The 26,214-nt window shown below is 34.8% G+C and overlaps 1 protein-coding gene across 3 annotated transcripts in view; it reads right to left on the bottom strand.

Annotated features, from left to right (window-relative positions):
- nwk (FCH and double SH3 domains nervous wreck) overlaps positions 1-26,214 on the bottom strand; it is a 170,166-nt gene that overhangs the window by 123,348 nt on the left and 20,604 nt on the right. For all 3 annotated transcript variants that reach the window (XM_072545177.1, XM_072545179.1, XM_072545178.1), the window contains 3 exons: positions 18,933-19,076; positions 14,300-14,385; positions 5,795-5,939 (listed from right to left, as the gene is read on the bottom strand). In XM_072545177.1, the coding sequence (XP_072401278.1) occupies positions 5,795-5,939; positions 14,300-14,385; positions 18,933-19,076 (375 nt within the window). The remainder of the gene's footprint in view (positions 1-5,794; positions 5,940-14,299; positions 14,386-18,932; positions 19,077-26,214) is intronic.

The following is a 26,214-nucleotide window of genomic DNA, read 5'->3' as shown; positions in this document are numbered from 1 at the left end:
TAGTCAAGTATTGGACAGCCATAATAAAGAATAATACATATAGGCATAAAAATAAAAAATATATACAGTCATAATAGGAGTATATGCCCTCATTCTATCTATCTATCTATACAAGGATTTTTACAGCTGTCGTTGCCTTCCTTCTTTCAGCCAACGTCTCCAGTCCTTTCTGTTCTGCCATTCTCCATCTCTAAGGTCTCGTCTTTCCATGGCCTCGTCCACTTCATCCCTCCATGATCTTAGGGGTCTACCTCTTGTCCTCCTTCCTATTGGGCTCCAATGCGAAATCTTTGTTATCCACCTTGTATGATCTGTTCTTCTCACATGTCCATACCAAATTAAACGTTTTTCTTCGATGTAGCTGAGTATGTCTTGTTCTACTGCCATTCTATATATGCCCTCATTGGTGACCGTAAAGAAGAAGCACCATTGGTGTCTTTTCAAATCCATCTGAATGGTATACATCCTAGTATCCAGTTCACGATTGTTGCTTTTCAAACAATTATAATAAGACCTTCTTTTAAAATGCCAACACGGTATTTACTTTCAAACTTTTGAAAGTAGTTTTCAAAGTTGCTAGATGCAAAGCATGAAAGTCTCGATACAAATATTTAAGTGAAGATTGCTGAATCTACTGTTCTTGGATTGCAGCTAGATGGTTGTAGTAACCGAAGGAATGAGCCAATACTAGACTTTATTATCGCCACTCCATCTCCTGTTTTTTATCAAACTTTGTCTACAGACAATAATCGACATACAGCAGAATATGTCTGAAAAAATATGTGAAGTTTTAGTAGAAATGAGATCCCAAGAATTTCAAGCTGTATTGACTGATAATGCTAGTGCCATGGTTAAGGCCAGGAATCTAATTTATGAGAAGTACAAACATATATCTGTTAATGGGTATATTGTTCACATGTTAACTTTGTTGATTGGTGACATTTCTAAAACAAAAACAATGGTTTCTTTTTTCTTCTTCTTCTTCAGTGCCTTATTCGGTCCGAATGTTGGCGATCATCAAGGTTATCATGGTTTTATCTGCGCTTAGGTACACGGTCAAAGGCTTTAGAGAAATCTAGATAAACAACGTCGACCGGCTGCGAATTGTTAAGGGATGACGTCCAGTCGTTAATACAATGTAGGAGATTGGTTAGAGTAGAGCGACCAGAGACAAATCTATGTTGTTGTGTTGAAATAACATGTTCCTGGAAAAGAAATTTGGCCATCTCCTCGGAAATAATGGCTTCCATAACTTTGGCAACTACTGGCAGCAAGCTAATCGGATGATAATTGCTGGAGGGGTGACGGAAGCTAATTTCCAACTGGGGAGTAAGGAGTTCTGGATGAAAGAAGTTTGCATAATTAACCTTAAGGGTATTGCAAGCGTGTCTGAGCACCTTTTTAACAGTTTTGGTGTTAAACTATCTAAACCAGGTGAAGCGGCTGTGCGAAGTTTAATTAAGTGTTGTTTGACATGATCCATTGTGAATTCAACTTGCTGTAAGGATGCGCCGACACGATTACAGTTAATAGCAGGTAGATAGCCATCTTTGATTCTTTAGTAAAAACCTGTGAAAATGCTGAAGAGAGTGTTTCGGAAGATTCTTTGTCAGAAGAGCATAAAGTCTGGTTGGGTTTTTGAAGTAGAGGAATAGAAACTTTAGACGTCATGGAGGAACGTATGCATTTGTAGACTTTTTTAATGTTACCACTTTCAATAACATGAGTTTTTAGAGATGTTTTTAAGTTATTTGAAAATCTGCGGTGGCTTGGGGAATCACTAAGAAGCCCGGTGTGTTTAAATTTCCGCCATAGATGTCATTTGTGATTAATTTGTTTAATTGCTGTTCAGTTTATCCAGGGTTTAAGGTTGTTTTTATAAATCTTACGGAAGGTGGTGTTTGTAAAAGTTATATTGTGGGCTTTATCGAGAAATGCAGTCCACATTAATGAGGGGTCGTTTAAGTCTGCAAAAAATAAATGCCAGTCGATTTAAGAGAGTTTAGTGTCAACTTCAGAAAAGTCGGTAGTAGCATATGTTACAATATTATTTTTGAGGGGTAGTATTTGATTGGATTGGATGTAAGCCGTTATAACTGCATGATCTGACTTTCCTATAGGAGAACTGACTTCGAGAGATGAAATCAGCTGTTCGTCATTAATAAGCACTAGATCTAAAGTAGAAGGTTGGTTATTATTTCTAAATCTCGTAGTTTCTGTAATGAGTTGTATCAGGTTCGAATTTACTACAAAGCTTTTAAATAAATTATGAGCGTTTTCGGCGTCAGATAACGAAGTTATTAGCCAGGTGATCTCTGGGAAATTAAAATCTCCAGTATGCTAAGATTATCAAGAGATGATAGTTCTTCAAGTTTTGTGAAGAAAAGATTATCGTGTGCAAGTAGTGTAAGAGATGGACGATATATACATACTAAATTAAGGCAAAAATAATTTTTAGTAACAGATAAGTGAATTGAATCTATTCCAGTAATATCTATTAGTTTAATGTTAATTTTGAAAGTTGTGGTAATAATATTAGATAAATAAATGCATACACCGCCACCCACACGATTTTCTCTGTCTCTTCGATATATTGTATATCCATTTATATTAACAGAAGAGTCAGGAATTGTGGGTTTAAGCCAGGATTCGGCAATACAAATAATGTCCGGTTTAAGAAGTTGCACTGTAAATACAAACTCGTCGGACTTAGCGTAAAGTGAATCTAAATTAGTATATAGAAATGGCCAGTCATTAAATTTGTCGGTAGAAAAATTATAAACGACATTTCGTGATTCTGGGAGTGCCATTGATGTATTTAATAGTTAAATCATTTTCACCAATATTTTTGCGAGTTTTTAGCTCACTTCGGAGTTCTTTTAAACATACTTGTTGGATGGGCGTCTTGTCGTCAATTATTGAGAATTTTTCCGTGGCTTTGTTCTCCAGAAGTTTTGCTTTATTTCTCAGAATATCTTTAATGTGGTATTCTGAACCCATTACTACCTTTATCATTCGGGAAAATCATTGGTTCGCTTTGCTGACTCTGTAGAAGGTGATTTGCTTTTCCTGACAGCCAACAGGAAAAGCAAATCACCTACTACAGAGTCGGCAAAGCAAACCAAAGAATTCTGGATCCAATCTCTTGAGCATAGTCCCATTGTACGTTGAGGGTAGTACCGAGGTAAGTGAATCTGTCGACTCTCTGGATCTCTTCGCTACCTGCCATTAGTGTCCAGGGATCTAAATTTGCACGGCTGACAACCATGAATTTAGTTTTTTAATATTAAGGTCTAGTCCGTAAGTTACGCTCACAGTTTTTACTCGGTCTAGTAAGGCTTGTAGAAGAATTCTTGGCTTGGAGAAGAATGTATGGCTTATTTAGAAGTGTTCAATTTTTTCACATGCGAAAAATCATGTCATTTTTTCGCTGTATTACTAGCTACCATTTTACCACAATTTTACAATTATTTCCCGTTCTCCAACACTTCCTACTCACATTTTAACCCCACTCCATTAAAAATACAGTTGTAAGATAGCAAAGAAGAAAGTCTCGCTCTCTTGCCTGTTGTCTATCGATGATAACGGACACTCTCTCTCCCCTGTTGACTATCGTTTGGTGACGAGGGTCTCTCTTGACTGCTGACTGTTGCTAGAAACAGTCGTCCTCTCTTTCGTCTGCTAAGTCCTAATAGGCAGACGTATAATCTCTCTATCGCTATCTATCGCTTGGTACAGACTTACCGCGCTTTTTCTCCACTCTAACTCTCTCGCATGTAGTTACGCGAAAAATACCGAAAATACTATTTAAATCGTGTACAGACGAAAAATGTGCTCTATATCGTGATCTAAGTGTTAGTACCGCGAAACACGTGTTCATAAACCGGTACCCGGCAGATTCCGCGTATGAAAAACAACCGCAAGTGTAGCCTGTCAATACCGTGTGTGTGCAGCAGAAGAATTGGTAAGACTTTATATAAACTTAATTTGCTATAATCTGTATAACCTTTTACCACATATCCTAATTTATTTGAACCAGCCGTATGTAATACAGTCCTCATCAACTGAAATTATATTCATAATTTCACATATGTACACCCTTTTTGTACAAGAAGAATAAATTAAAGCCATCATTAAAAAAATCAACAACTCTCACATTTTGGCAGCCACTTTTAAAAGAATTCATCTTGAAACAAGTTAAACAAGGGTAGCATTTATTTTAAAACTACCAGTTAAAACTCATTGGGTATCAATTATTTATAGTTTACAGAGTCTTCTTGATACAAAGTATGCTTAAAAAGTTTAGGTGGTTTGTGAGAGTGTTGAAGACGTTCTTAGTAAACGAGTTGTAAAGTCGATTTTGGATGAGGACGTATTTTGGGTGAGGGTATCAAAATTATATCGTCTCATAAATCCTACTGTTGACTGTATTTCTAAATTAGAGTCAGATAAGCGTCGACGAACTCAGGTAACTGAGTGTTTTTTAACTAAGAAAATTATATGAACAAAGAACTATCTTCAAGTTCATTATGGAAACAAGAAGAAAAAGCAATAAAAATGTTTGTCTCTAAAAGGAAACAAATGGCAATACATTCAATTCGTTTGGCAGCGAATATATTGGATTCTAAGTTTAATGGTGTTCATTTAGGCAAAGAAGAACAAGTTGAGGGAACAGATTTTATAGATAATTTAGACACTTTAAAATATGGTGATGACTCGGCTGAAATAATGGCAGATTTGTCACTTTACCGGTCTAAAGAGGGATTTTTTGGAAAACCATATGTTGAACATCAATTGAAAAACTAGACCCAATTATATGGTGGAAAGGTACAAATTTCGGAACAAAATTAACTAAAATAGCAGTGGATATATTAAACATGCCTTCATCCAGTGCAGCGACTGAAAGAAGTTTCAGTACTTACGGTGTTATCCACTCCTCTTAAAGAAGCCGGCTTACTGCTGAACGGGCTGGTAAGGTAACTTTTATTGCTCACAATTTAAAATTGTTAGACGTAGATCAATCCATCATCGTTCAAGGGAAAATAGACAGCAGAAGGGGTCCAGGGAGGAGAAGACATTCGTGGCTCCAAAACTTGCGGCAATGGTTCGGATTGTCATCTGCTGAACTATTCAGATCTGCCGTAAACAAAGTCAGAATAGCCATGTTGATTGCCAACGTTCGGAACGGACAAGGCACATGAAGAAGAAGAAGATCAATCCATGACTGAGCTGGCGAATCGTGAAAAACAAAATCCCACAACTTCTCATCAGTACATTGAAATGCAGAATGTAAATGACCAGGATGAACCAATGACAGAAATAGATTCTGAATCTGAGGCCTCAACTTTTTCAGATTAGATCACCACATCCATTATTTACTGTTGAGAAGAAAATTTAATTTTTTTATGAAAAAAGTTTTATGTTTCTGTTATTTTTATATTTTTTTATATATAAAGAACACTGTTGTGTCGTCTCATAAATTTTGTATATAATTTCATGATTATTAATACCCTATTTCATCTTTAAAAATATCCCTAAGCTTGTCATAGGGTTCATTCTCAGAAAATTCTTTATATCGAGAATATTCTCCGATTTTTCATTCTCGAGAATTTTATATAACACTAGTCTAGGTACAATGAATACGGTGTAAATTATGAGTATCAATGGCTGGAAAGCGCAGTGCGGAGACAGAAAAAAAAAACATAAATTATTAAAGTACAAATAAATGTGTAATATTATTAAATTTTGTCACATTTATTACATACTATATAAATCAATATTCAATACTACTCACCTTTTTGGCCGTTTGAAGTTTATGCGCCCTCAGTATTTTGGCATCGTCTGCAATTTGCTGTTGAAATACTTCGACGGCCGCCAGGCGCGCTCTCGCCAATTTCTCGTTTTCCTCCAATACGGTCCTCCACACATTCCACATATTCCTGCAATGTACAACAGATTATGCAATTACAAAATACAGATTCTGCGATTGTAGTAAACACATATGTATGAGATGCAATCTCTTGTGAACAAGCCATAAAATGTTCAAAGCAATATAATTATTTCCTCTGAAAAGCCTCTGAAATAAATTTGAAATAAATGAAAAGACCACACACGAAAAGATGTCACAAATACTGTTCAATTATACGAAAAGAAAGTACCAAAAAAGAAGGAACGCTGAAACGTTTTTTTAAATAGCTTTTCCTTTAATGAGAAATAAGTATTAAGTGGAAAAAAATTTACCATTTTTACTCTTAGGCTTCACCCAAAATCGTCGGAGGGGGGACAGGAAAAATCAATTTATTTGTAGCCAGTTAATGATCTGTTCTCCATAGGTCCACATACATCAGTGTGTATAATCTCCAATAAACTACTGGCTCTGTGACCTTGCTGTGGAAACGGTAATCGTGTTTGTTTGTTCTCACAACAAACTATATAGTTTTGTTTTTTAATGTCAATTACCCCAGTCATATTCAGTCCATCTACTATTCCGTTTTTCATTTTATTTAAATAAACACTGTTTATATGGCCAAACCTTCTATGCCATGTTTCGCCATTGACAAATAAACAATTTTCAAAATCTTTATTAGCACTAATATTCTATTTGTACACACCATTTATCAAGTTAGCCTATGCGATTAGTTCAGAATTTTGTTAAATATTTTGCAACAACGATTTTCAAATTTAATTGAATTTCCATTCTCTATTAACTTGCTGACAGATAAAAGGTTAGTTGTAAGTTCTGGAAACCAAAGAGCATTTTGAACAATAATAAAATTATTCTCACCTACAACAGTTGTTAAATCCAAATCATCTGAACACTTTACTTTGGCTAAGTTCTTGTTAGCAACTATAATATCACATGTATCACTTAATCTTTTATTATTAATCCAGTCTTCATTTGGCTTTAAATGAACACTAACTCCCGAGTCCACATACCACTCAGTTTTCTTAAAGCCTCCATTGAAAAATGCCGCACTAGACGCATGTTTTTCGGATGTTTTCAATTTTGGACATTTATTTTTAAAATGTCCGATTTGTTTACAATGATAACATCTTATTTTTGACAGATCTCTATCTCTCCTGTCCTTTTGTCTTTGTCTTGTCTTTTTTAAAGCGTCCCAAATTGTTTTATGTGTATATATAACGATGGATCAAGCAAAAGAACTAACTTATCTTTAGCTTTTTCTTGTTTGTCTATTTCAGTTTCAGTTCTGTCCAAACACATGGACAAACCTTCTAGAACAAGATAATTTTGCACTGCGAAAGCCCAATCATCGTAGTTTTCACGGCCTAACAACCTTGGCATTGTAGACATGTAATTCACTGCCATTTTGAACCTTAACACCGACTAGTATTCAACGTTTATCTATTTACCAACGGAAAAATGAGTCTGGGCTACCATAACCTTTAAAAGTTAAAACTTTTAAATGAAACAAACCAGTAGAGTATACAGTTAAGACTAACTTTATTTTGTTCCAAAAGTAAATACAATTGACAACTTACATTGTGCCAACATTAATTTACTGTAAATGACATATAGCCCTAATATTTAAATTTTGTTTCTTCTTCTTCTTCTTCTTTAAGTTCCGCTCCTATCGGAAATTGGAAATTATTCTGGCAATTATAATTTTGTTGGTTACGCGCCTGAATAGTTCAATTGAACTGCATCCAAACCATTCACGGAGATTGCGTAGTCACGAGATTTTACGTCTTCTTACGCTTCTTTTGCCTTTGATTTTATCCTGCATTATATTCCTTAGTAGTTCGTATTTTCCACCTCTCATGATGTGCCCCAAGTATTCCAATTTCCTGATTTTTATGGAATTTAATACTTCGAATTGTTTTCCTAGTTGTTCGAGAAATTGTTCGTTTGTTTTACGATCCATCCATGATATTTTTAAGATACGTCGTTAATACCACATTTCGAATGCTTCTAGGTTTTTAATGTTAGATTTTTTAAGTGTCCAAGCTTCAACCCAATACAAAAGGGTAGAGAAAATATAACATCGAAGCATTCTTATTCAAAGCGATACATTGATATCGCGATTACAAAAAAAGTTTCCTCATTCTATTAAAAGTTGACCGTGCAATTTCAATGTGGCATCTTATTTCTTTTGTCTGATCAGTATCTTCTGTGATCCATGCTCCAAGGTATTTGTACGAAGATATTTGTTCAATTTCTTTATTATCTAGTACTAGCTTAACTTTGATGTTTTGTGCTTTTGTAAATACCATGAACTTGGTTTTCTTCAAACTTATTTTTAGTCCATAATCGTTGCAATATATATTTAGTTGTTCAGCAACGTTTTGCAGTTCTCCTAGTGTTCCTGCCAGAAGGACGGTGTCGTCAGCATATCTCATGTTATTACGTGGCTCACCGTTTATTAGAAGGCCTTCACTGACCTTGGCAAGCGCTAATTCTGAGATGGCTTCACTGTATAAATTGAATAACAAGGGTAATAAAATACACCCTTGGTGGACCCCACGGCGAATCTGGATATCCTCGGTCAGTTAATTTTCAAGTTTTACTTTTGCTCTTTGGTTCCAATGGAGATTACATATGATTCTAATGTCTCTACTGTCTATATTTTTATTTAATAAAATTTCTTTAAACCGATTATGCTGCACTCTGTCAAATGCCTTCTTAAAATCAATGAAACAGGCATATACTTCCTGATTTATTTTTAGGCATCCCTGCGAAAGAATACTTACTGCAAACAATGCATCTGGTGTTCCCAGTCCTTTCCTAAATCCCATTTGTGTATTACTTATGCCTTCATCTAATTTCTTATGTATTCTATTGTGAATTACTTTTAAAAACAATTTCAAGACATGACTCATTAAGGCTATGGTGCGAGTGCGATGTTCATTGCACTCCTTTGGATTTGTTTTTTTTTTTGGTAGCAGTATGAATGTTGATTGGAGCCATTCTTTAGGTATTACCTGTTCTATATATGGTGTTGAATAGATCCAAAAGAAGATCAATAGATTCAGTATTCACAATTTTGTGTAATTCGATAGGAAATTCATCAGGCCCACCTGATGCTTGTTTCATTGCATATTCAATTTCTTCTCGTATAATGTCAGGCCCAGTATCATCCTTAAATTCTTTTGGTGCTTCTGTCCTCTCTTTGTCTTTAAAAAATTGTGCTATATATTGTGTCCATCTCTACATTTTTTGGTTTATATCTGTTATAAGTGCACCACTTCCATCTCTTAGTTGCCTAGTTTGAAGTGTTTTTCTCATTGCTGTTAATTCTCTAATTCTTTTATGCCTGTTAAAAAAGTCATATTTTTTCTCAATTTCTTCTAGTTCTTGGCACTGCTCATGTAACATTCTCTCCTTAGCTTCTTTTATTCTCTTTTTAATTAATCGATCAGTTTCATTATATTTAATTGGATTTTTTGTTTTGAATAATTTTCTTTCATTCATTAATAGTAGTATTTCTTCAGTCATCCAGTCTTTATGTTTTCTTTTCTTTGGTTTTAAGTTTTCATTTGCTTTTTTAATTATTGCTACTTTTATATTTTTCCATTTCTGATCAATGTTATAACTACTTTTATTCAGTTCTTGGGCATTACGTAGATTTTCAGTAAGAGTTTTTACAGTTTGTTCTTGTTTGTGGTTCCCTTAATCTCTTAATATCAATTCTACGTTGTCTGAGTTTTTTAACCAGTTTCAATTTGGTTCGTAATGTGTACTATGGGGTTATGGTCTGAACCGATGTCTGCTCCAGGGTAAGTTTTGGCAGACAGTATATAATTACGAAATCTTTGTCTAATATCTAATGAGGACAAAGTCAATTTGATTTCGGATTATCTATTCGTTGTATCACCGCGAGATTTCCATGTATACAATCTTCTTTTTGGTAGCTTAAAACGTGTATTAGCTATTACAAATTCTTCCGTCTGTCAAAATTGTATCAAACGGTCACCACGTTCATTTCTATTTCCTAGACCATATTCCCCCACATATCCATCCACTCTTCCTTGGCCTACTTTGGCATTGAAGTCGCCCATTACTATTGTAGTGTGATGTTTCTTCATTGATTTTAAGACTTGTTCCTTCTTCTTCTTAAGGTGCCGTGCATTTCTGCGTAGGCGTCCACCGTACATCGTCTTGTCAGGTGAGATGTTGAGATGTTGAGATGGTGAGATGACGAAATAGTCAGGATTAAATAAGTCTGTTTTTAGCAGCATTGCGAAGCATTTCATAGCTGTGGATTCCTGTCATGACATTTTTTTATGTCCCAGATTTCTCCTACCCTCTATCTTCCCTTCGAGTATCAGTTGCTGAAAAGTATATCTTTCTCCTCGTAATATGTGTCCCAAGTATGCAGTCTTCTTACTTTTTACATAACTAACAAGTTCCCTAACCTGTAAGCCCGCTCTTCTGAGTACTTCCTCATTTCTGACCCTGTCCGTCCATGATATTCTAAGCATTCGACGCAGGCACCACATTTCAAACACTTCAAGTTTGTTAATGGAACTGACCTTTAACGTCCATGCTTCCATTCCGTACAAGAGAACAGGCCACACGTAACACTTAAGTATATTGTATCGGAAGTTGAAGTCCAATTTGCGATCAGTCAGAAACTTACGAAGCCTCAAAAAAGCATTTCTGGCTTGTTCAACTCTTTATTTCGTTCTCGGGGTCCCAACCTTCGTTCAGCAAACAACCCAAGTATTTAAATTGCCTGACCTGTTCGATTTCTTCTTCAGAGACATATATCTTTGCGTTGGAGTAATCATTTCTACTTATAATCATTGTTTTTGTCTTCTTGATATTTATTTTCAAACCCCGAGCTTCACTTGCAAGAGTTAGATCATTTAAAAGGCATTGAAGATCTTCGATGTTATATGCCACTATGGCTGTATCATCGGCATACCTGATGTTATTAATAAATATGCCGTTAACTTTAATACCCTTATTAGAGTCTGTCACTGCTTCTGCGAAGGCTTTTTTTACGTATAAATTGAACAGCATTGGAGACAGTATAGAACTTTGCCTTACTCCTTTTTTAATGGAGAAATCTTCTGTTTCGTTGAAATTTTGATGACGTACTGTTGCTGTCTGGTTCCAATACAGATTGGCGATAATTCTTATATCCTTGTCGTCCAATCCCAACTCTTGTAGGTATTTTATCATCAATTCGTGTTTTACATTATCGAATGCTTTTTCATAATCGATGAATGATGATGATGATTGTTCCAAATCATGGTAAAATAGTTCGATATCGTCGTCATCTTTATCTGCCCTAGGAGCATAAACTTGAATAAAATTTACTATACCTTTTTTAGACTGAAGTTGTTTTGATAAGATCCTGTCAGAATAAGGAGTAAAACTTCTCACAGAGTAATTGCCCTTTTTTGCAACTAAGATAGCAACATCATAGCTATGATTGACCTCGTTGTTACCTGAATAATACATGGTTCCATTATTTGTAATTTGTTTACCTGCACCTGGCACTGTACGTCACTTATACCTAAAACATCAATTTGGAGGTTTTCCATTTCAAGCAGTACGTAAATTTTGTTTAGTTGATATCAATATTTCAACATCTACGACCGATCGTAGTAGAATTTTATTGTTAGAGACTAATCTTTGAGTTTCGGCAATAAATATGAGTTTTTGACACTTTTCCCCTATTAAAATCTCTTTAGCAATACTTTTAATTATACATTTTTGGCAAAGTTTTTCTTTTTAAATGCAGTGGTGGTTCATTATACTTTATACTTAAATTTGATGTTGGGGTGTTTACCAAAAATCCAATAAATAATCGAAGAAACTAGGAAATAGTATGACAATTTTACTTTCTGTAGATTATTTTAAAAACATTTTGTTAAGCACCCATAATACTCGTTCTCAACTAATATTTTAAATATGGTAATCTCATATCAAAAAAAATATTCCTTTAATATTCAGGGATAGTGTGTTTGCTAGAGATAAAAGGATTTTAGCTCGAGGCCTTTGACTTGTTGCATGATTGCAGTGTTAGATAAGTGCAGTAATTCATTAAGACTGCTAAGAACATGCCTCTATTTTGTGGAGTAACGTGTTTAGAGATTTTTACGTAGTGTGCAGGATATTCTTCAAGGTATAAAACGACTCTTGCATTTTAATGATTTAAAAAGAAGTAATGGTATGTTGTGTTTATGAGCTCGAAACGCGGCTAAAATAATTAAAGCAAGAAGTAGTTTAATTGTTGGAATATCTTGGATCAAGTTTTGCATATTATTAATTTAATTAAATCAAAACTTGACTTTTAATTTGTTTTAGCTTAGCTTTTTTAATTAAAAAAGCTAATTTAATTAGTGATTAGTTTGGTTCAAAAATTCTTCTTTGTTTTATACAATTAGGCACAGAATAATAAAACTATCAGAATGCCCACTCTGCTTGGCGAGCTAAGTACGCGCATCTCGTTCGCGCAGACTGAATCAGCCATGTTTTAAACGGAACCAATGCTGTTCAGTGACATTTTATCTGGTGTGCGTTAGAAAGTTCAGTGGTAGCGTGTGGTAGCGTGTGTTAGGGTGTCCACTGTTTGGGATTTGTGTTATACAGGGTGTTTCAAAAAAAGGTAACCCCGTCTCTAGGGTAGGTAAAAAACTGAAAAATAATTGGGGTTAGCTTAGTAAAAAATTTTTGTAACGCCATCCGTTTTCAAGATACAGGGCGTTGAAGAAAAAAAAATTTACGTATTTTTTTACGATTTTGCCGAAACTACTGGCAATATTGTAATGAAATTTTATACGAATATGTTTTGAAAGCTGATACATCCCATGAATTTGTTTTTATATCTGATTCTCATAGAGGGCGCTAGTTACACGGACCGTACTAACTATTAGTCAATATAACTTTTTTAAGAGTATAATTATTAATAAAAATTTCAAATAAACTTAAACACCATTAAATTTTACACGAAAAAGGTACTCTTGGTAAAACTCGATAGTGTGTACCGTTTTCGGAATATTTTGATTTGAAAATTATGAAGTAATAATTGATGCTGGTATAAAATAGTTAGTAATTAAACAAACTCAATTCGCTCGGCGCGTAATATCGGGAGCGTCAAGAAAAGTCATGCTTCTCCGACTCATAAAGTAATATACTATTATTTAATGTGTTATGTTTTATGTAATGTTTGAAACCATTTGATTTGATAATTTCATTAATATATATAGTTTGATTGCTCCCAAATTTTCTCACGTGATGTCTGAAAGTTGGTATTTTCTCTAAATAATATTGAATTCTAAATTGTATAAATTATATAAATTCTATAAATTAATGTCAGAATTGGAAAGTAAAAAGGTATATCAATAATTAGAATTTTGATTTATTTTGCCCCTCTGTGTTTTCTCTATTTCTACCATCGCTTATCAAGTAAGGTCATATAATCTTATTGCAGGCTACTTAATGTTTTTTAATATTTTTTGACGGATTTTACACTGAGACTCGTATATAACATAACCAGCAAAGCTTTTCGTTTTCGTGTTACTTTAAAAGGAACCCCAAGAGACCCATTAGTAGGAAGTAGGAGCGATTACGTCCAAGTGAAACGTAACCGACGTGAATTAGTTTTTTGGCGAGTGGCAAAAGTTTCCGCTTTAACAGAACTTGGCCGGATTATTATATAACAACCATAAAGTTGGATTAACGTCTTAAATGCCAACGTAACATTTGTAATATTCTGTATTACTAAAATGTCCTATATTTATGCATTTATAATTAATATAATGATACTTATCATACAGGGATAACACTACTTACATAAAAATCAGAAATAGACTATCAGAGCCAATAAAAGTAACTAAAAGACTAAGACAAGGATTGGGTATGTCACCCTTACTGTTTAATTTATATATTGAGGCAGCTCTCCAAAATTGAAAAAACCACTGCCAGGGAATGGGAATCCCCATAGGAAATGACGTACTGTTCTCCTTGAACGGGAACTCGACTTACGTCTCATGATTTAACTGTCAAAATTTAATTCGCGAAAATTGTCAGGCAACCATCTTTCATACCAGTCGCAAATATTGCCTGAACATTTTTTTCTCTATATATAGATATTATATACGAGAAAAATCTCAAATTTTTATTTGAGCCCTTTTATTTGTAGATCAATGTTTCTCCGACATATGATCTCCGTAAGATCTCCGAATAAAATAGGGTGAACAAATTGACTGGAATAACTATCTGTAATTTTAAAATTTTTGGGATTTTATTTTATTTGCAGAATTAGGTACAGTATTGGTAAGATTTAAAATGATTTTTTTCTAAAGCTACAAACATATTACTTACCATTTTTCCTCTCCTCCATCTACTTTAATATCAGGAATGTTCGGGATTTTCTTATTGAGATACGCTGATGATATTTTAAGTAAAGCCTACAAAAAATAGGAACATAAATACACTCATGGACAAAAATATCGAATATTTTGGAAATTTTCTAATTTTTGTTTTTTTTTTAAATAAATTCTGGCCAATCAAGTTGTTTATTGTAAAATAAAGTTTATTTTAACAATGTTTAATGAACAATTTTAAGTTTTTATGCGAAGAAAACTGCGAAAAATATGTTTAATATTAGGTAGGGGAGAGGGGGGCAAGTTGTTACATAATTGATTCTATTATTTATTTGGGCAATATTAGATCTTTTATATGAAAACTAAAATCGGATTAAGGTAGTTGATACATTTACACAAATAATGTTAATTTTAATTTATTTAAAAAATCATATTTAATATTTTGTTATTATCAATTTAACTCAACTTGTAAATTGTAACAACATACCCCACTATAAGGCAAATTGTTACAGTCCATGGGGTAAGATGTTACAATAGAAAAAAAATTCTAAAAACTTCCCACAACATTATTTAGTGGTCACAGAAAGAACCCTTGCTTAGCTACAAAAAATATTATAAACATAACACAAAATGAAATAAAATAAAAAATGAAAATCTGAACAAACCTGTTTACAAGAATGTTAAACTAGTCACTATCGGACGAGCAGTGAATACAAATATAAAAATCATCGTCTTTTCCACAAGCAATATGTGCCCACTTTTGACACACAATGCACCGAATCCATTCTTCGTTTTTGGACTTCGAAAATGGAGCTAAACATACCAGACACGTCGATTCCTCATCCTCTTCCGAGCTTTCAGAATCTGATTTTTTGAAGGTGTTTTTGGTAATGACGGTCCATTTCTTACATTTTTTAACAGTAGTTTTTACCTTGTTTCTTGATTCACCTGATGTTTCTTTTGGTTGCCCCCACATTTTTTTTTCTTTGTCTTGCCTTTTCTTCCTCCTCCAAAGCTGATTTAATGGGAGTATCAGTCAAAACAGCGGAAGTTCTTTTCTTCCGACCCCCTTTGGATTTCCTTGGCATTGCTTTTGGATAAGGCTTCAACTCCTGGGGCGTTATATGAGTAGGTGAATCGACAGGTTCATTTATCGCCAAGTTAAAATCTGTGCTTGTAGAAGGTTGCTGTTGGGAAGGAGTTCTATGTGTTTCGGTGCCAATAGGTGCCGGATCTATGACTACTGTTGCGTTTATATTTTCTGTTATTGGCCTATTTGTTACCTCTGCAGGCAAGAATTCATCATCTTGAAAAATTTCTCTGTTGTATGACCAAATTCCTGTCACACTAAATCCTTTTTGTATATTGAGGGGTGTAACAGCAAGAGGAAATGAATCTTTAAGAACGATAGGTATATCGTAAATGTTCATTACTTTACCGGGATTAGATCTTAACCATGCATCTGCAGCACTATTAAAATATCTTTTAAGTGGGCCAAATACCATCCTATCAAGCGGCTGCAACTTGTGTGATGTATGTGGTGGGAAACTTAAAAGAACAACTCCATTTTCTTTGCAAAAATTCAACACCGGAATAGACAAATGAGACTCGTGATTATCTAATACCATCAAAACGGGTTTCTCTTTGCTACATCGTACAAACTGGACGAAATGTTTCATAAACAACAAAAAGTTATTACATGTCATCCATCCAGAGGAATGAGACGCACCTACACAACCAGGAGGTCCATTGGCTACCATAACATCTTTGAATTTCTTTCTCGGAAATATTAAAAATGGAGGTACAAAATTTCCAGTTGCGTTGACAGCTAATGCCAAGGTAACAAGTTGACCTCTTTCTCCAGATGTGATAGCACCTACCTGCTTAGTTCCCCTTTTTGCAATGATTTTTGTAGGCCTTTGGACAGTTGTAAGTCCAGTTTCGTCCATATTGTACACTTCTTGGAGCTCAAATTTATATTTATCATAAACTTCGCCGAGATTGTTAAAAAACTGTGACACATTATGACGATTAAACGCGGTAGCTCGACCCATACTAGTAGCTTCAGGTGTCCGGACTGATAAAGTTCGATGCTTCTTCAAAAATCCATATAGCCAGTCTCTGGAAGCTATTTCATTAACCTTCCAATTTTCCGGAACAGATATTTGGTTGGCTGTTGCATATTTAAATGCAAATTTTCGCAAATCAGAAGTTGTAAGACCGTAATAAATTTTAGCAGAATGCTCAGTATATTCGGCAAGTTCCTCTTCTTCAGCATTGTTAAATATTTTTCTGGCCGTAGCGTAGCCGACTAAGTTCTTGTTACTGTTTTCAGCACCTAAGTTTGATTTTCTTTTTATATAGCGGTGCAATGTCATAAAATTAACTCCATAGCGATTAGCAGCATCCCTAATTGACAAGTGTTCTTGTAAAACCGATTGCGCCGCCCTTTCAAATTGTTCGGTTGGAATAATACCCCTTGTGGTTTTCTTGGTATACGTTCGCACCATGTTAAGCTATCTGAAAACAACCAAAACAATTTCATGATAGAAAAATTTAATAAAACCTAATCTGTGTTTCTAACATGCTTTGCGAAAATAAATGTAGGTAGGTATGCTATTCATTACAAACAAATTACTATCTACAAAATATGTCTGATCATAATATTGGATTTTTAGTGAAATCATAAATTATGGTAACCATATTGTAACCATTGTAGGTATTTCGATATATTCTTACATTAACGTGTTCGGGGCAAGTTGTTACAGTAACAACCTGGCCCCAGATTATTGTAACAACTGGCCCCACGTGTACGAAATGAGGTTAAGTCAACGTTTTTTGGTAAATATTGAGAATCAATTACTAACAATAGCATGCCAATAACGAGAAATATATACGCTTCAAAACTATATAATACACATATTTATACTACTTACCAATTTCTCACAAATAAAAACAAAAGCCACCTGACAACCATACAGTTTTAGACCCGAAACCACATTCTAAGCAATAACACTATGATGGATGTCTGACTTGAGTATCAATATCCGTTCACAGATGACGGGTCGGTTGACCCAACTTTCCATAAAATATCGGCAACTCATGATACTTGCTGCGTTTTAAAATAATTGTGTAACAACTTACCCGTGTAACAACTTGCCCCCCTCTCCCCTAAATAAGGTTATTTTACTCTAAACTTAAATGATTGCTTAAACAAGTCGTTTTAACTGAAATAAGTGCATGATCAGTAACGAGTATTTCCCCTCTAGCTATTATTACTGCTTGCATCTTTCTCAGCATGCTTGCAAGTAAATTTTGGACATATCCTTGTTAAATTGCATTCCATTCATCCTATGCAGCAAGCCGAAGCTGCTCTATCGTATATGGAACGGGATTTCTTTGTCGTATGCTGCGTTTTAGGTGATCTCACATGTGCTCTATTGGATTTAAATCCGGGCTAAACGGTGGCCAATTCAATCTTCGAATTTGAAACTCATCAAGATAATTACTCACTATAGCAGCAGCATGTGGTCGAGCATTATCGTGCAATGTAACCAATCTTTCACATCCAATGTAACCAACATATGACAAAACATGATCTTGCAGGATGTTTTAAACGTAAGAATCACCAGTCATCCGTCCAATCACTTTCACAAGTGCGGTACGTATCTCGCAACTACTACCTTTCCAAAGAATTATGCTATCAACTCCAAAACTAACAGTCTGGGCGAGACTGCAGCTGGCGAATCGTTCTCCAACTCTTCTGTAGAGGTAGATTTGACCATCTGGCTTCCATAATAGGATTCTGGTCTCATTAGTGAAAAGAACGTTTTTTCCAGTTGTCGATATTCCACTAAATATGTGTTCTTGCAAATTCCAAACGACGAGCTTTATAATTTTGGAGGAGACGTTGAACTTTGGCGGGGCGTCTGGGCTTTCAGTTTGCTTCTTTTGATCTTCATCTAACTGTTTGTGAACTAACATTAACTTGTCTAACATTTAATAGCTCATTTCTGAGGTGCATCGATGTCAATGAACGATTTCGTGTAGAATTAAGAACCAAAAAACGATCATCAATTGCGGTTGTGCACCTTAGGCGTCCTTGACCAGGCCTTCGTACAAAATTTCCTGTTTCGCGGTACCCTTTTAGAGTATTCGAAACTATAGATTCAGTTCTGCTGAGACGTCGTGCGATACCTTTTTGTGCATATCCTTCCTCGTACAAAATTACAGTATGTGCTCTTTGGGCTTCATCGCAATGTCGAATTGGTGGGATACTTGTTTTAAACTTAGTTAAATCAAAACAATATTTAATTAAACTCAATAAATTAAACTAAAAATAACCGAATTCGTATGATTTTTGCTTTACCTGGAGAAGGTTTTTATGATGAAATGTACGAATGACACTAACCACTGAATAAACGTCAAAATAAACATCAAAATATCTCAAACCAGTTGAGTACATCAGCCTACTATATGAGTATTATGAGTAATCTAAAATTATTTTGAAATAATAGTGACTACAATAAATATTGGAAAATTCCAAAATATTCGATGTTTTTGTCCATGAGTGTATAATAATTCAACCGTTTTTGATGTCGAGATAAATTTTACTGTCAATATGTACTTACTTCCGAATATGATTTTTCTATTGCAGATCTTTTGATTGTAAATGTCCTAATGTCTTCTAAGAGGTCGCACTCATGTTGGTTTTTTAAAATTAGTTTGTTAATTTGTTCGGAGTGAAGGTTTTTCAAAAATTTCGCATAATTGCCCTGCAACAAAAAATATAGTATGTAGACAATATACTAGTACTTAGTATTTATTAATAAACATATAAAATCTAAATCTAAAATCTTCTTTAATTTCTAGGTGAAAAAGTCTGTCTGCACTTTCTCTAATGACATTAGTATGCACTTCGATTGTAATTATTGTCAGATGAATCCTCCATTCTGGAGGATAAGATATCCTTAATAAGATATCCAAAACATTGAAGCCACAGGCAAAAATAATAATCTCGGAACAATTCGGAATAAAGCAAACGCAAAACATTGTCGATAAATAAGTGAAAACCACATTAACCACAAAAAATTAATGAAGAATGTGAGAGTGTCTTAATCCTTTACCGCATGAATTTTCGTTTTTTGTCAAAAATAAATTCTCAGATAAGAATTTTAATTCTCATCATCATCATATAACGGGCGTCCTACGGCGATTGCCGCTTCCCGCATTTCAGCCTCCATCTTTTCCTATCTCTCCAATCTCCCTCTTCTAAGCCTCTAGATTGCATTGTTTTTGTAATTTCTCTTCTCCAGGAATTTGGTGGTCTTCCCCTTTTCCTCCTTTCTGGCGGAACATACATTAAGGCTTTCTTTGGCCACCGCTCCTCCTCCATTCTCATCACGTGACCATACCATTGTAATTGCCTTCCTTGTATTCTATCTGAAAGAGTATCTCTAATTCCTGTACGGTTTCGTATTTCCTCATTCCTGATTCTTTCCATTCTCGATACTCGACATGACCTTCTAAGATAATCCATTTCCACAACGTCTACTTTATCTCGTTCATTCTTTGTCATCGTCCAACATTCGGCACCATATGTGGTAATTGGTTCTACAATTGCTCTGTATACGCGAAGTTTGGTATGCATCTTTATTTTATTAGACCACAGTAATGAATTCAGTATTCGGATGCATTTTTTCCCTTGGGTTATTCGGTTTTGTACATCTATCTTAACTCTGCCATCTGCTGATATGATGCTTCCTAGATATTTATACTGGTTGCAGCCTTTTATGACTGCGTTTTCAAGCCTCAGATCTGTGGTATTTCCTCCAATTTTTAAATATTCTGTTTTGCTTATGTTTACAGTAAGCCCCCATTTGGCATATTCCTCAAATAATTTTCGATTCATATAATTTATATCTTCCTCATCGGTTGCAACCACCACCTGATCATCTGCAAACAACAATGTATACAGAGTTTCTTGTCCCACTTCGATGCCCATAAATCTACATTTATTTCTCCAATTCCTCAATGCTTCTTGGACGTATATTTTAAAGAGTGTCGGTGACAAACAGCATCCTTGCTTTAGGCCTTTAGTGACTTTAAATTCATTTGAGGTTCTGGTTCCAATTTTTACACAAGTAACTGCATTTTCGTACAATTTATATATCGCTCGAATATACGTCGAATCCAATACGGACCTTTTGAGGACCTCAAACATTTTCTTTAACGGGACACTATCATATGCTTTCTCAAGGTCTATAAATACCAAATGGGTCTCTCTACTTCTTTCGACACGCTTTTCAATTATTTGTCGTAGGATAAATATATTATCAAGGCAGGATCTCCCGGTACGAAAGCCGCTTTGTTCTTCAATATCTTGTATCTGTCTTTCAACTCTCTTCTTTAATATTCTGCCGTACAACCGGCCCACAGAGCTCGTCACACTAATACCTCTATAATTGGAACAGTCTCTTTTATTCCCTCTCTTATATATGGAGCTTATATAAGATTTATTCCAATCTTTAGGAATTTCCTGGTCTCCACACATACATTTATTGAAAAGGTCTACTATTAATTCTAAAAGTGCAGTCGGCCCATATTTAACCAGCTCTATGGGAATGTCTCCAGGCCCTGCGGCTTTGCCATTTTTAAACTCTTTTAAGGTTTCCGTCAATTCAGATAATGTTATTATAGGGATTTCCTGTCTTTCGTCTCTGTTGTCTATTAATTCCCTTATCTTTTCCCATCTGTACTCTACTCTATCCTCTTTCAGCAGTTTCGTATAATATTCTTCCCATTCATTTAACTTTATGAGAGAAATGTTGTCTTCATTTTTCTCATTTTTTCCTAAACTGTTTTAATGTTTTCCATTTCCAATTGAATTTTAATTCTATGTTTACGTAAAAATATTGAAAAAAATTGTTGACAAAAAAAAATTTTTGGTGCCAAATATGGAACATCATGCATCATAATAATATTAAACTCAAACTATCTTAAAGCTACAGTATACACTATATAGTATGAAACTGAAAATAACAGTTTCTTTCTTTACTAATACACAACGGTATTGTGCATTTTGTGCATACCATATATGTTTTCCTGCACAGCCTGGAAATTTGCATCTTGACCTAGTGCTCTCATCCCAATAGGGTAAATGATCAAGCCCATCTTTACGGATGTCTTCTTGGGGTATTTCTTTAGTGGGTCCCTTTTTTCGTTTGTTCTCGTACATCTGCTGAATGCTACTACTTGACGGTCTTCCTACTCTGTTCTGTTTAATTGGTTTTCCGGCTTTGCATAGAGCATCGGCTATTGCTAGTTTGGTATCCAAAAGGGGTAAATCAAATTTCTTCGCTCTTTTGGCTAATAACCAACAGTTCACGGCTGTCATATCAATGAAATGAAAAAAGATTTGTAAATAATATTTCTTCGACCTGATATTTATACTATAAAATCCTAACATGGAATCAAGGAGATCTACACCTTCCATGTAGTTGTTATAGATTAGGGCACTTTTAGGACAATGTATCATTTTATGTATACTTTTTTGTTTGAAAAATCTTCTGTTTTCTCCCTTTGGTTCACTTCCAGCATATGTTGACATTGTAGTAACGATTTTATTATCAAACCAGGACATTACACTGACATCTACATTGTCTATATTGGCTATTTTCTCAACCATATGACCTCTGCCGCGCTTTTTTATTTCTTTCTCATCTGGCATCACAACTTTAGGAACACGATTAAGTCTTACTGTTCCCAAAGGTAAAATGCCCTTTTTGGTTAGATATATCATAAGAGGTATGCTGGTGAACCAATTGTCAAAAAACAACTTGTAATCTTGATGTTAATGTTGATGTTTTGGTATCGAATCTGCTAATTTGACAACCACGTTGCTGCTCATACTAAGATTTTGTGCTCCTAGAGGTACAGTTATGAGATTTCTTCCTTTTGTATCGTAGTCTTTCAGACAAAGGGGTATCATCGTCTGAGGAATCTGAGGATGTGGCAGAAATGACAGTTTCCTTGACATTGCTTGGTAAATTTTCACGCTCCTCATTGTCACTATCTTGGCACAATATCATTTTATTTGTGCCGTCTTCATCGGAGAGATCTGATTCTTCACTATTAGTACTATTTGGAATTCTAACTGTATTCATTGTACCATAAAAGAGTTTCAGATCCATATCTACAAAAACAATTAATGAGTCTATAACTTCATAGTGTGCCATATATAGCACAAATCCATTTTGGGGTTTTTGACAGACTTTCAACATTCTTAGTTTTTAGTACTTACCTAAGCAGATATCTAATATCACAATACAATAAATTTAAATTTTTTCTCGCCGTAAAAAAACGTTTTTACTATGAAAAATAACCTTTAACTTCGAGCACTGTTTCACATAGTTCAGAATTTCAACAAGAATGAACTTAAAACTGCGCACGGCTGCCTATCTTGCAGTCAGAACTATGCCGCATATCTCGCGTACACTATTAGCACGGGTCAGATATGGGCTGTCATGCAGCTACGACAAAAATTGAGTTAAAACAATAAAAAAATTTTTTTTTGGTTTGTGCTATTTATGGTACATGATGCGGTAAAGAGTTAAAATTAAGCAGCAAAGCTCGACAACGATGAATGCAGCATTCAAACGAGGAAATATTCAAAAGTACAGGGATTCCAGAGTACATGCAAAATAGGCAATAAAAGCCAGTAAAAGAGAACACGAAGAAAAGATTCTCGAAGAATTAGAGTTTAGTAGAATGGACCACAGGGATAGACATTTTTTTCGAGAAGTAAAGAATATAAAAAATGACATTCAATTAAGAGTTGGAACTGGCATAAAGAATGACGAAGGTAACCTGGTAACGAAGGAGGCTGAAGTGATAGGGACCTGAAAAATGTACTTTGATGAGCTGCTAAATATACAAGTAAATGAGGCCAGGCACTAATATGTCTATCATATGGCGGAACCCATAGTAAAAGGTCCTACACTGGAAAAAGTGTCAAGAGCTATCTGGACACCAAAAACCAACAGAGACCCCGAAAACGACACTATACGTATAGCTGGTTCCTAAAAAACTGATACGACTCTTAATAAGATTTGATTATTTTGAGCAGTGTGTTTGATTGGTCTGACATATTAAATTTATTATGACAGACAAATAATAAAATAAACAAACAACAACAAACAATTGATTACATATGTTAGTTAATAAATTGTAATAAGTATTAAGGTATCAATTTTAATATTATTTTGAATTCCTGCATTTTATAGAGTATATAAATGATATTTTGACGTGACAACGTCTTAAATTAGGTTGTGGCTCGGAGTCATTCATGAAAAAGTGTAACGCCCGCTCACGTCTGTTACGATGAGTCACCGAACGAGAGAGAGGCCCGCCAGACCGGCGAATGCCTTGCGTCTCTCTCCCACTCAAACATGATCGGTCCGCTGCGCGCGCAGCACTAGAGAATTAGGCGCGTTGAATCGGTGCGTGCTTGTGTCTCTGTCTTTCTCGAGCGTTCTTGGCGTTCAAGACACATTACAGCAGAAACACTTCCTTTCATTTCATATTTCTCCTATCATCGTCCTATCCTCAACAAAATCACTCAAATAGAAATTAGTTAAGTTTAAGTTTACATGTACAATGTTTTAGTAAACAAAATATATTTCTATAGTTAAAATTTGTGCAATTCTTATTTTCATTCAATTCCTTGTTCCTATTGTGCAATTTAATAATATTCATATCAATAAATATTCTACCGAGAAAAAGACGTTGTCACGTAAAATCTTCGCCCGTAAAACCGACTTTACAGGCAACCGATTTTTTTTTACATAAAATAGGATTGTTGTTATTATTTTTATTATTATTAAGGAATAAAACAAACGACTTAACTCAAGAATATATTAAAGCAAAAATTTTAACCAAATTAAAAGATAACTGGGCACTATTAGAGGCAGCAAAACATTTTAACCTAAGTGGATCCACTGTTTTTCTGTGGAGGGAAAAAGAAACTCTCGAAAGAAAGCGAAGGTCTGGAAGAGCAAAACTATACTAAATTTAGGTATGTAAAAATAAAATTAATATTTTGTAATATCTCCATCAGCATTGATAACAGCTTGTAGTCTTCGGTAAATCTGGGTGAAAGGAACTATGAAATTGTCTTCTTCAGAGAGCTCTTCCCAAACCTGTTGTATACCGTGCCACAGCTCTTCAGCATTTTGAGGTATAAAATTACGCCGATACAACCGTTTTATAATAACCCCCCACATATTCTCGATTGGGTTTAAATCTGGACTGTAGCTGGGCTATGGTACGGTTTCGATGTTGATATTCTGGAGCCACTGGTTTATTATATTTGCAGTGTGAACAGGACAGTTATCTTGGAGGATAAAATTATTTTCTGGATACAACTGTTATACACTGGGAAACATGATGTTTTCTAGAATATTCAGATAAGTCTGCCCAACAAACCTGCCATCAATACGCCATGCCATTCTCATTCCTCTAGATCAGTGATTCTTAAGCGGTGTTCCGCGGAACACTGGTGTTCCGCGAATGTGTTGCAAGTGTTTCGCGAAAAATATACGTAAATCTCGTAGACCGACGTGAAATTGTGTCGCTTCCAAGAGATCGGGAAGAATGAAAAATTCTCTTGAATCTTGAAAAATGTCTTGAATCGAGTTTTAGAACTTATATGCGAATTGTTAGCATTTGTTTAAGGAGAAGGTGCAGTAACAGATAAATTTGCAATATATTTAGAAAATAATATTTAGCTTGCCAAATTAGGATGTTTGACTGACATTTTTAAATACCTCAATAATATTAACACGAGTGTCCAAGGAAAATCTGAAAATATTTTGTCTTGTACTGACAAATTATCAGGGTTTCAAAAGAAAATATCTCTTCGGAAAAATCGCATATTAGAAAAAGGTACATTGGATAAGTTTCTCAGTATTAGCGCATATATTGAAGAGATGAAATCCGTTATCATTGAACATTTGACGCTATAAGAAGAAAAAATTGATCACTACTTTCCTTCCCTAAATACAGATAATTACGATTGGATTTGAAATCCTTTTATCTCGATTAATATGTCGATATACCAGCTAACATTACAAGAGGAAGAAGAGATAGTGGGCTTGTCAACGGATCGCACTCTGAAACTAAAGTTTTCTGAAATGTCACTTGAAGAATTTTGGATTTCAGTGCAAGCTGAACACCCACTTTTTTCTACAAGAGCATTAAAGGTATTACTACAGTTTTCAACTTTATACTTGTGTGAATTCGGTTTTTCAACCTTCACAAACATAAAAACAAAAAAACGTGAAAGACTTGAAAATATTGATGAAGAAATGAGGGTAGCGTTATCGCGTATTAGACCAGACATTGCTAAAATTTGCAAAAGTCATCAGGATCAAGTGTCGCACTAAATTTGTGTAATTTTTATGTTATTATGTTAGTTATAGTGTTTTATTTACATTTGTATTTACATTTGCATCCCTTATTTAGTGTTTCCTATAAAATAACACAATGGTGTTACGCGACTTTTTCAAAATTTGTCAAGTGTTCCCCAGCTTTGAAAAGGTTAAGAACCACTGCTCTAGATGAAACCCATCCCCATACATTGGCGCTAAAATAACCAGCTGCTCGATATCTATCAACATATAGAGAATTGAATCTATTATTATCTGGTCTATACACCCCAATTTTGCCCTATTTAGAAGAAAAATTTTCTCATCTGTAAATATTACCCTGCCCCAAAAATCTTGATTTTGTAGCTGATGGTTTAAAGCAAATATAAGTCTTGATTGCTTCTGTTGTGGTGTAAGAGCTTGTTTTTTGCTGCAGTTCGGTACCTAAGACCCGATTCTTTAATTCTGTGCCAAGTTGTTGTCTTTC

This window comes from Diabrotica undecimpunctata, chromosome 9 (genome assembly GCF_040954645.1).
Source record: "Diabrotica undecimpunctata isolate CICGRU chromosome 9, icDiaUnde3, whole genome shotgun sequence".
NCBI lineage: Eukaryota > Metazoa > Arthropoda > Insecta > Coleoptera > Chrysomelidae > Diabrotica > Diabrotica undecimpunctata.
Note: the sequence above shows the minus strand (reverse complement) of the source record. Positions and strands in the feature narration are given on the sequence as shown.